A 12,113-nucleotide genomic window follows, 5' to 3' on the forward strand; every position below is an offset into this window, starting at 1 on the left:
ATCTCCTAAAAAAAAAAAAAAAAAAGAGAGAAGATCATAAAATGATACTTGTTAGATTGAAGAAGTAAAATTCAAAAAGGAACAGTAACCACTTTGTGTAGAAAATAAAGGGGAAAAAATTAGTGGACTATTTCTTAACCTTACAAAATATCTCCATTCACTCTCATTACTAATGATAAAATAATGGTTAAAATTGGATAAAAATAATGCAAGGGTACAATAGGAAATATATCTACACTCAAAATTATGGTAAGGGTATTCTAGTGATTCAAGTAATACATATCAAGTCTAATTATCTTCAATATTAAATAATGTTATTTTAAAAATTTATGTACAATAAAATTGATGTTATTTATTTTTTATATTTATTTCTCCTTCACATTACTTTTTATATTTTTATTGTTTAAAAACACTCTAATAATATATCACTCTTCAAATATATTATAATTATAATCTCACATATTATTATTTATTATATATATACTAATTTTTAGCAACAATAACTTGCTCAAATTTTTAAAAATAATATAACAATCCCAATATTTTACCATTCAATATATCCACCTCATTAATTATTTTCTAAATTTTTACTAGGAGATGCTCTATAGACTTTTACTATAAATATGTGATCGAAAATGAGGAAATATGTAAGAAAATGCAAAGCTCAGTGAAGATAGAGCACAGAAACTTCACCTTCAAACCTCAATTCTATTGACTTGTCAATCATCAAAGCTTCAATTATTTCTTAGAATTGAAGCTTTGTGTTTTGTGGTGCTATAATCACTTTCTTAGAATCAATAGCAGGTAATTATGGCGATGGAACAAGAGCTTGAGTGGATTGAAGCACAAAATATAGGAATAAGCGTTGATCTTGTTGCTGTGGCCAAACGCCAGCTTCAATTTCTCGCCGCTGTTGATCGGAATCGCTCTCTCTATGATGGCCCTGTTCTGAACAGAGCTATATATAGGTTAGTTTTCTTTTTCTTTTTTTCAATTGTCAATTTTTAGTTAACGTATTATGTAGTTGAGATTTTCGGTGGTTAAATTTTACAACGTGTGATCTCGATTGGAGAATCTAGTTTCTCTTGTGTGATGTTATTTTGTTTAGCTAAAGAAATCCAAAATTGGGTTTAGCACCATAATCTTTGAAAGGTAAGCTTAGTATTAGTAAAATAGACCCTTTTGATCGAGTGTTTGATATCAAAATTAGGGAAAGAAGATTGTTTCCTTTCGTTCAAACCAAATTGTGTCTGACATATATGTTTATAAGTACTGAATCCATTTTATTTTGATTTATGGGTTAATAGGTTTTTGAAAATGATTATGTGGGTGGTCCTTTTTATTGAGCTTTCCCATCTGGTAAAGTAGGATTGAACTGTATTTACGTTTTGAAGTCTTGCTTAATAGAATGATAAATACAGGTACAATGCTTGTTGGCTTCCTTTGCTTGCGAAGCATTCTGAGGTGCCGGTTTCTAAGGGACCTTTGGTTGTACCTCTTGATTGTGAATGGATTTGGCACTGTCACAGGCTCAATCCAGTAGGTTTTCTGGGTTTTCAATTTTAATGAACTTTGTCTAATTGAATTGAAATTGTCAATTTTCAAGCTTTTGGTTTGGTTTGGTTTGGTTGTTCAGGTTCAGTATAAGTCTGACTGTGAGGAACTTTATGGAAGGATCCTTGACAACTGTAATGTTGTATCCTCTGTTGATAAATTCTGTACGAGGGAAACTGAAGAAATTTGGGACAGTCTTTATCCTGAAGAACCCTATATCATAGACTTAAACTTGGCATTTTCTGAGGATACCTCTGATAAAGTTTATGCACTCGAGATATGCACCAAATATGATTTGGTTTCAGCTGCTAAAAGGCAGACTCCTTTCTTTTACCAGGTAATGAAGACTGTCTGTTACATAATTATTATCATCTTGAAGCTATTACTCTTAATTGAAACTCTTTTGAATGCGGTTTCTTGGTCTTCTGAGGAATTTATGTAAGTTAGCACTTGGTTGTGCATGAATTACTATTTGAATCCTGTTAATTTTTTTATGTTGTTTTCCGGACAGGTGTCTAGACCCCATATGAACAATGACCTGTTTCTTGAAGGAGCTCTGGCTAGATATAAAGGGTTTTTGCATTTGATAAGGAGAAACAAGGAGAAATCTTTGAAGCGCTTTTGCGTTCCAACTTATGATATTGACCTTATCTGGCATTCCCATCAATTGCATCCTGTGTCTTACTTTAAAGACCTGAATAAACTACTTGGAAAGGTATTGGAGCATGATGACACAGACTCGGACAGAACTAAAGGAATGAAGCTTGATGTTGGGTTTTCTAGCACTACCAAACAGTGGGAAGAAACATTTGGTACACGTTATTGGAGAGCAGGGGCAATGTATAGAGGCAGTACTCCAACTCCTGTTACAAACACTCCTTTCCCACCAAATATGATCAACAAAGAGAAAGTTAAAACAAATGAATATAAGAAAATAATTCAGCTACCCAAGGTGAACTTTGTGGAGGTAAGTTTCATCAACTATTATTACATCTGACTTATCGTACTTTTGAAGACAATACAGTAGGGTGACTCAGTTATCCTAATTTAGAACTTAAGCTTAGCTTATGCATATACATTTACTTGTCCGCTCATTCCCAAGTAGAATATTCTGCATAAGGCTTAGATCTCATTTATACATTTGAAGAAATGATATACAGAAGTTTTACTTTTAGTATCTCTGATATCTAGGCCCTGGAGTACTAATAGATAGTAATTTGTTGGTACACCTCAACCCTATTCATGGGGTTTGATCTCTACTGGTTGAATTAATGCATTTCCCATAGCTTTTGATTTGTTTCTAGCCTCTTATTAGTTACTAACTCAAAAGAGGTAATGGAGCCTATTCTAGGACAGAAAGCTTTCAGTGTCCTAACAGTTTTCTTTATTGTCCTTTCTCCTTTTAGGTGGTTTTGGAGTTTGTGGAAGTTAATAACTTACCAGAGGGGCACAAAGGAAGTCTCTTTGTCACGTTTAGTAAAACACAACCTGATATTTTGTTTGATGCCAAACGAAAACTGACTATTTTGTCAGAGTCCAAAGTGAAGCAGGTTGCATCTTTTCAGTGTGAACCTAATGGGGAGCTTATATTTGAGCTCATGTCTCGTTCTCCTTCGAACTTACCGATAACAAAGTCATTAAAGACATTGGGTACTACTTCACTATCTCTTCAAGACCTCTGTGTCTCAGCTTCTGACCTATCTGTGGAAAAATGGTTAGACTTGGTACCAAGTTCTGGAAATGTGAGCTCAAAACCAATTCGCCTACGAGTTGCTGTCTCATTTACTGCTCCAGCAGCTGCACAACGTGTGCTTGAAATGGTCCATTCTCGACAGTTATTAAAAAAATCTTGTTTCCCCATTCCTGGGAAGACTAAAGATGCCACGGGCAGAATCCATGTCATTGATGAAACCGGCACTAAACTCATGAACCTCCAAATAAGGTATAGAATGTGTTCAAATTCATATCAGTGGATACATTTTGAAGTTTCCCTATACATAATGGTCTACTCATTTCCATAATGAGGTAATAGCAGCATTCAATTTTCTGTTTGGTCACAATTTAAATATGAAACCGTATACTTGCAGGTGATGAGAAATGGTAGTTTCATAAGTTGTTTAGCTCCTTGTTATTAAAAGATCTTATTGTTGGACCTATGCACGGTTAAAACTTATAACATATTTTACATCAAATGCTCAATGACTTTTACATCAGCAGCTTATTACCATATGCAATTAGAATGGGTTTTCTAATATTCACTATATTTCTCAACTGGTTAGCTACTCATATTCACAGAGTTAGGCCAAACTAAAATCTTGTACTGTTATGATTGCATAATTTTCCTCTAGTTTCAAAGAAAATGCATTTATAGTAGCATGAGATATTCTAAGATTTTAGCTATTTCTTTTGAAAGACGAAGACCATGTAAAGCAGAAGGGAGTTATTGAGGCATTATTAGCCCAAAAGCTGATAGTAATCTCTTAAATTATTTTTAAAAATTCATAATCCTGAGTTTTAGAAATTTGTGCACTACATTCAATTGGGTTTGAAATCTCTGCTTCAGTGTGGCCAAGGTTTGTTAGCAATGATGTATGTTTCTTTTTGTTGTATTATATCTGTGTTTATGATCCATCGCGAAGCTCCCACTTATCTATATTATTTTCTTGCATTACATCTTAGGAATACTGAAAAGAAGGTGAGAGAAAACAGCTATGCTCGGAAGGAGGTAATTGGAATGATGAAGTCTGGTGAAATTCATACTCTTGCAGAATTTATTGGGACTGGATGGTCTATGATGAATTGTCAGTGGTCTCTATTCCCTTGTAAGAAGTCCAGTGGAGATTGCTACATTTTTGAGCTTGTGGGTGATAAAATGGTAAGCAATCATCCATTTCACTTGTATAATGACTTCTCCAATCAAAACTTCTGTTTTCTTGGTGAAAAAAAAAAAGAAAATGATGTTTGTTTACCTGAGACTGGCATAAACCAGCACAAAAATAATCATGCTTGATTGTATAGTTTATGTTGAAATATCTTATAAATGTTGTATTTAGAGATGATTTTGTGATAAGTCTTTTTGGAATAGGAAGCACGGTCATCCAACAACAAGAAACCAAAGAAAACAAAATTGCTTGTTCAAATTAAGTAGATCAATGCTGACAAATCTACCTTCATGTTTCAGGTGAAATTTTATCCTGGTAGAAAGCTAGACTACGAACCTAAACATTGTGAAAAACATGGAAATGAAAAAGACTTCATAACTGCGGTTGAGTTCTCTGCTGAAGATCCTTATGGCAAAGCAGTGGCTTTGCTCGACTTAAAATCTGGACTTGTTAAGGTATTGACCTTGAGCTCTGTTTACTGACTAGATGATTGGACTTGTTCTAATTGTGATTTTTTTTTTCATTGGAAAATAACAAATAGGTGAAGGAAGAATGGATGTTAATCCCCAGTGTCATATCATTTTCAATATTTTCGGATACAGTAAATGAGCAGCAATATGATGGCTTTGCTGTTGATGCTAAGAATGCAGAGCTTAACAACATAACTCAAAATAGTAATGAAACCAACAAAGAGGCCAACGGAACCAACTCCATCCCTTCTGCAACAAGTGAAGTTAAGTTTAACATGGTTGTGGCCAAAAGAGATGCATCAGTGCCAGGAAATGGCGAGTTGTCCAGTGGAATCTGTGGAGGAGGATGTGGAAGTACATTTGGAAACATGGTGAAGAGTGATAGCTGTGGTGGATGCGGAGGTGGTGGGCAATGTGGAAATATGGTGAAAAGTGGTGGTTGTGGTGGTGGCTGTGGAGGTTGTGGTGCTGGTGGATGTGGAAACACGGTGTCTAGTGGTGGCTGTGGAAGTTGTGGTGCCGGCGGATGTGGAAACATGGTCTCAAGTGGTGGCTGTGGAAGCTGTGGTGCCGGTGGATGTGGAAACATGGTGTCTAGTGGTGGCTGTGGAGGGTGTGGTGCTGGTGGTTGTGGTGGCTGTGGCGGCTGTGGTGGTGGTGGTTGTGGTGCAAAATTTGCTCAATCTGACAACCCTTGTGCAGATGCACTGTCGAAGGGAACATCAACTTCCCAAGTCAATGAGGCAGTAGCTGCTTAGCCTTAATGGGGTCACTGTTCATATCATGGACTCGAAAAAAGAAATGCACTGCATCTTAAAAATAAAGTTCTTATGAAGTGACACTTCCTTGTTTTGTGTAATTGGGTGTATTATGGTATCTACTCTGGTAATAAATCAGCCTGAGAAATCACTCTCAATTGGCTTGTACATATATGTTTATGCAATGTCCAATTACTTTGCACATCTGCTTTTCTATAATGTCAAATATCTGAGGTGACCTAAAACTAAGATATTTACCCTTTGATGAAAAGCTTTCTGTATTCATGTTCATCTTATTTATATGTCCAAACTAAAGGTCATTGTCTCCCCAAATAAATAAAAGACTAAAGGAAACATATGAAACCATCCAACAAACATGGTCCTAGTCTATAACCAAAGCCATAATTGTCGCTTTCCAAGTTGGAAGCTGATGATAAAAGTTGTACTGTACATACACATCATTAGGTTAAGCCAAGAAGATGTAGGTAACAATTTACAGTTAAAAAGTAGGTAAATGGATAGATATGTAATGAAGTATAGTCTTTATCGAAGTTGAGAAAGTTAACTTAATAAATGAAGACTATCTCTCCTTTCAAACACTGTTATCAAAAGGCTGAAACAAATTGAAGTTTTGGTATAGTTAAATTAATAGGTTTTCCCATGTGAAAGGACAGAACCCATTAGTAACTTATGTACAATGATTATAATACGGACCAACCAACCCCCACTAAGTATATTTAGACAACCTGTTTCTTCTATTACTTTCACACCATTGGTTCTCTTCCATTGACTAGGGAGTTGCATACTTACCCAAGTCTTTAATAACTAAATTTTCCAACTTCACGTATGTGTGAAACTATAAAATACGATACCTTTCCTCATAGACCATAGTGGGATTGGGATAATATACATATTTCTCATGATTCCTAAACCAATTTTTCACTTTTTGAGTTTGGAGTCCTTTTCCAAGAAGTTTCCCCGCAAGGAAATGACATCATGAAAAGGACCCATAGATATAATTAATATATGCTCTAATTACTAGGAGAAGTCTTTTAAGCTATCAATGGCCTCGATTTATCCACCTCATGTTGTGTCGTTTATGCCTCGACACCTTACTCTTATCCTTCTATATTCTTCAACTCACTCGTGGCATCAACTTTATGAATCCAAACAAGAAATAGCGTGTTGCTTAAGATTAGAATTCTCATCTAATTCCAGGCTTTGTTAACTTGATTATAAAAATATCTTGCACTTGCACAGCTTCCATTTTCAAATTGTCTATTAATATTTGGCATTGTTATAAAACACCCATAATTAATCATTTTTTTATTAAATTTATTATATCTCGCATGAGAGACGCCAATAGTTATATTATATCTCATATGATAGGCACCACGAATACTCTTTACCATTTATGGTTAAATATTATATGGGGTTAAATTTTTCTAAAACAAGTACAATGGAATCCAATTTACACAATTTTTAATTGTCAAAGGTCGTCTTACCTTTAAATATGAAAAGTCCAAATCATGGCACACGTGTGTAAATGTGACATTCTCATTACTTACTTGGATTTACGCCACTAAAAAAAACCACAACCACTTCCGATGAAGACACTAGCTGAAGTTTTTAACTTGTTAAGAACTTGACTGGAGGATGACATTGGACAAGTTAGGCAACACATAAAATATAGTACTCTGTACAAAGTGCACTAGTAAAATTTCATAGTAAGATCTTAAAATGAAAAACTGTGGTATCTGCTAATACTAATTGTTTCTCTCATTGCAGTCCTATTTTACTGCATTTCATAACAACTACAACTAGTAATAATAATAATAATAATAATAATAATAATAATAGTTTTAGTTGCGTAAATCCAAGTAATGAGAATGTCACATTTACACACGTGCAATCATTTGGATTTTTCATATTAAAGGTAAGACCTTGGACAATTAAAAATTGTTAAATCTTAACTTCCTGTGTACTTGGCATAAGAAAAATTCAAAAGCCCATATTAACAGATAATTATTATTATTAACTTGTTAAGAAGTTGACTGGAGCTTTAGTGGCAGGTAATTATTATTATTATTATTATTATTATTATTATTATTATTATTATTATTATTTGTTGTAGTTGCTATGAAATGCAGTAAAATAGAACCACAATGAGAAACAATTAGAATTAGCAGAAACCACAGTTTTTCATATAAGATCTTACTATGAAATTTTACTAGTGCACTTTGTACAGAGTACTATATTTTATTTGTTGCACAACTTGTCAAATTTCTCCTGCAGTAATGATCCATAATGAACGAATTATTAAAGCTTTTACCGAAAGACCCAACGAATTTGCAATTTTCATTTGCTGATGATCGCTGGCCCATCAGACTGGGGCTCGTTTTCTCTTAATTATTAAGGTTAAAATTTAAAGCCAGAATGGTGAGAAACAGCCTGAAGGAAGGAACAGCAAGAAAGTAAAAGCTAGGGAGAAAAGGAAACACAAGAAATGGGGCTGCCAGAGGAAAAGAATCAAAAGCATAAATGAGCCATTAGCAAGATATTAAAAAAGAAAAAGAGCCAAACCTCTTTCGTTTCGTTTTTTTTTCCCATAATCATTCTGTACATGTTTTCTACTGTGCTGCTTGACCACTCTGAAAATCATGTGGTGGTGTTTAGTATGATACAAAAAAAAATTTCCCAAACCAAGTTTTTCCTTCTTTCCCCCCCTTCTCTCCTCGAAGTTAAAACGTCCATTAAACTAAAAAAAAAAAACCCTAATTCTAACTCTCCTATCTACTTTAGCAGAGCTATCTCCTTTCCTCTTCTATCTACTGGTCCCTAGAAAACTCAGTTGAATTTATGTTCCGGTCATTCTTTCTTTACACAAGGTACAAATGGAACCGTCCAAGCCAACCACTAACACTCACTATCTTTCAATGCCCCATCCACTTGCACTGTTCCATAAAAAAAAAAACAGAAAAAGAAAAAAGAAGCCAAACAAATCCACACACACAAAAAAAACAGAAGCCACAAGCCCAAGTCTTTCTTCAAGCATCCACATCCTTGTCTAAAGACTAAACCAATCTCTAGATTTCCTTTTGCTAAGCTAAATGAAGACTATGGCTTTTCACTAGCTGTCCTAAAATTCTTTCAGGACTTTCACGTTAGCTGTCGGGAGCTGGTGCTGGAGCTTCTTTTGATGCAACAAATGGTGATTGAACACTATCAGCTTCTGAATCACTACCAGAGGAACTCCCTGAGTCGGAATCTGCAACAAAAAGAAGAAAAAAATGATGAGTTTCAGGGGAGCTGATACCACATTGCCATTATAGATACAAACAACCAAAGACACTAGCTATGTACCACTAGATGAGGATGAATCACTACTAGAGCTTGAGCTGCCAGAACTACTAGACCCACTACTAGCACCACCAGCAGTGTCCTTCTCAATCACCACAGGTGGGAAATTTCCCATTGGAATATCCTCTCCAATGTCAATATCCTCCTCAGCAGTATCAATTTTCTTGCTTTTAACTGCAGTAGCAACCTCTGGAGTCTCCATCACCAAAGACTACAATGTAGTGCATAACAACAGAAACCATTATTTCTCCAAAATCAAGAGACAAACAAATCAAGCTCTCAAACAAAACAAAGGTAGCAGTTTTCATTACCTGCTGATTGCTGTTCTGGGGAGCTGGAGCAGGAGGCTGTATGAGTGACTGCCGCTTAATTTTGCTAGCAAACTTTTTGTAATTGCTGACAAATCTATCAAGCTCCCATAGCGTCTCTGTATCAACAGCCTCGATATCAAGCTCAATTTCATCCCCATCTTGAGACAAATGATCGCTCCTTTTCTTCAATATCTGAACTAGTTGACCCATCTTCTCTTGCGGAAGATTTTGTAAATTGGCTCCCAACTTAGCCTTCTCCTCGTCACTCATTTGCCTTTTGTTGGGATCCTTTGCTTTTGGTTTAGGAAGCTTCATGGGTCTTGTGTTCCCTGAGGGGTTTGTTAAGGGGGCTGACATTGTTGGCATTGGGGGCATAGCAGGTACTGAAGGCTTCGTCAATGACTGAGTTTGAACTGGTGGTGGTGAGTTCGAAAATGTGGGTTGTGGTCGCACCGGTTCAGGCTTTTTCCCTACTACCCTAGTCTCTAAATCTATGTTGGTACTCTCAGGAGCAATGCTTTGAGCACCAGCTCCAAGCGCACGGCGCCGCTCATTTTCATACTTCTTGAAAGCGGGATTATACATTTCATCAAAGCGCAGCAGAAGCTGCTCTGCCATTACATGAACGTCTGAACCTTTAGGGTTATAAAGCATTGCATTGTTAAATGTAAGTCTCACATCTGAAGCCAAATCGATGGGTGAACGATACCTATTTTTCTCAAGCTTGGACTTGACAGTTCCGAGATCCATTGGATTTTTGACGATTTGGTGGTAATCGTGGAGATTCAACCCAACCACATCTACCGGGGCATTGAAAACCCACCCAAACTTATGCTTCATCAGCTTCGTCAAGATCTGACCACACCTCTTCAACATACTCGAAGCAAGTTTCTCATCAATTGGGTCCAATGCCGGCCGTTTCGCTTCCATAACCGATCCGTAGGGGTTACTCCTTTTCATACTAGAACCCATCTTCTCCACAGGTGTTGTCATCAAACCCGTACTCATATCTTTCTTTTTCTTCTTCTTTCCTGTGAGAAAGTTAGAGTCCGGGTGGGTTTGATTAGCATTAGGGATTCTCTTCTCTACCCCAGCGGCTCTCGGCGACTCCGCCAAATGCGTCTGCTGAAGAGGAGAAGGCCGAGTCGTCTTCGCTGAAAACGACAAATGATGATGTCCAGGTCCCGATTTCAAATCTCCTGATTCGATCCGGGACATAAGGGCTCTGACCTGTTCAAGTTCTAAACTCAGCCGCTTCCCAAGCTCCTTAAGATCTCTTCTCGAACACGAAGCGAGATTAAAAGTGACATAGCTACGTGAAGACGAAGGCGACGACCTCTTCTCATTTAAGCTCATCAATTTCCGATTAGACGGGGGCAAATCTCCCGACGCCTGCGCCGGAGGCGTATCATACGACTGACGTACGGCACTCAGATTAGGGTTAGGATTGAACTTGAGAAGAGGGTTTTTTTTAGAGCCAGTAGCAGCAGCAGCAGTAGCGGTTGTATATTTCCTCATATAAACCTTGTTCTCACCCCAGGAAGGTTCGCTTCGACTCGCCGATAAGGCTGATGCCATTTCGGTCCGGGACGAATCCTCCGGACCAACGGCTAACCGCCGATCAGAGATCCAAACCCGAAACGTCGGCTACTCATAATCGGTCGGAGAAAAAATTCAACGGTGGCCGCCGGCGAGGGTTTAGGTGTGTGTATTTATAAATCGCGAGACTAGTGAGAGAGTACAGAAGACAGATTTATAGAGAGAGAAAGAGAGAAGAAACGAGGGTTTCAGATACCCTCTTGAGAACGAATTACAAATGAGATGGTCACCACCTCTTCTTAAAGGCATTCAGATCTGCCCGTCCACGAATCGGGCAGATTATCCACCGTTGATGCAACATCAGACGGTGCACGTGCTTGTCCTTGCTACCCGTTCTTTTGCCCGTGCCATCTGTCACCTACGGTTTAGATCCTTCAGTTTGTACACGTGGCGAGTTTTCACCCGCTGATACTTGGGGAGGGTGAGATTTTCCTGGTTCTGGTGGGAATTTTAAAATTTTGGGTTGGTGTTTTGGGGGGCTGATAAATAAAAAACGGAAAATATTTATTTTATTTTATTTTTAGAGAGGGGGAGTTTTGCTCTTGCCGGATAATTTTAATTTATATATAAAGAATTGCGGGGTCTAGTTTTGTGATGACGTGGGATTTGGGGCCATGTATGAAGTGAATGACCACTTAAAATATCTTTTTTGCTCTAGTTTTGTTTTTTAGTAATATTAAACAACAATCAAGTGATCCACCACCACTTTTTCTAAGTTATATTTCGATAAGTTTTAAATTATTTTAATTATTATCATTTTTTATTTCTATTTACCAACTTTATGTAGGATTCATATATTAGCAATAAAAGAAATTACACTCAGGTTTGAATTTTGAGAATTATAATTAAGTAAACATTATTTTTTTTTTAATTTCAAAAAAACAAACATTATTTTTTCAAGCAATTATATATTATTACACAAGTTTTATTTGATTCATATCTTTTTTTTTAATGTAAGTACTATTTTTAAATTGAGGTGTTCAGAAAATTATGTGATCCAATTACATTCGGCCAATTTAATTATAATTAATTTAGTAAAATTGAATAACTAATTATAATTATTTAGATGTAAATTTTAAAAATTCAATTGAATCAAATTAATTGTTAGATGGGACGTTAAGGCAAGTTTGCTTTTGATGAAGTGGCCGCTAAGAAAGTTAAATGCATTCGGAGGTTGGA

At 36.5% G+C, this 12,113-nt stretch overlaps 2 protein-coding genes across 2 annotated transcripts; one reads left to right on the top strand and one right to left on the bottom strand.

Moving 5' to 3' along the window:
* The first annotated feature begins 338 nt into the window (after positions 1-338).
* On the top strand, positions 339-5,935 carry LOC115714799 (glycine-rich domain-containing protein 1). The gene is made up of 8 exons (XM_030643550.2): positions 339-968; positions 1,422-1,539; positions 1,637-1,891; positions 2,066-2,521; positions 2,961-3,496; positions 4,234-4,429; positions 4,736-4,891; positions 4,978-5,935. The coding sequence occupies exons 1-8, from the start codon at positions 811-813 to the stop codon at positions 5,662-5,664; spliced, it is 2,562 nt and encodes an 853-aa protein (XP_030499410.2). The 5' UTR covers positions 339-810; the 3' UTR covers positions 5,665-5,935.
* A 2,289-nt stretch (positions 5,936-8,224) lies between these two features.
* On the bottom strand, positions 8,225-11,640 carry LOC115715314 (transcription factor GTE2). Its single transcript, XM_030644169.2, has 3 exons — positions 9,336-11,640; positions 9,028-9,235; positions 8,225-8,932 (listed from the first exon to the last, which is right to left on the bottom strand). The coding sequence occupies exons 1-3, from the start codon at positions 10,911-10,913 to the stop codon at positions 8,829-8,831; spliced, it is 1,890 nt and encodes a 629-aa protein (XP_030500029.1). The 5' UTR covers positions 10,914-11,640; the 3' UTR covers positions 8,225-8,828.
* Positions 11,641-12,113: the final 473 nt, after the last annotated feature.

This window comes from Cannabis sativa, chromosome 4 (assembly GCF_029168945.1).
Source record: "Cannabis sativa cultivar Pink pepper isolate KNU-18-1 chromosome 4, ASM2916894v1, whole genome shotgun sequence".
Lineage (NCBI taxonomy): Eukaryota > Viridiplantae > Streptophyta > Magnoliopsida > Rosales > Cannabaceae > Cannabis > Cannabis sativa.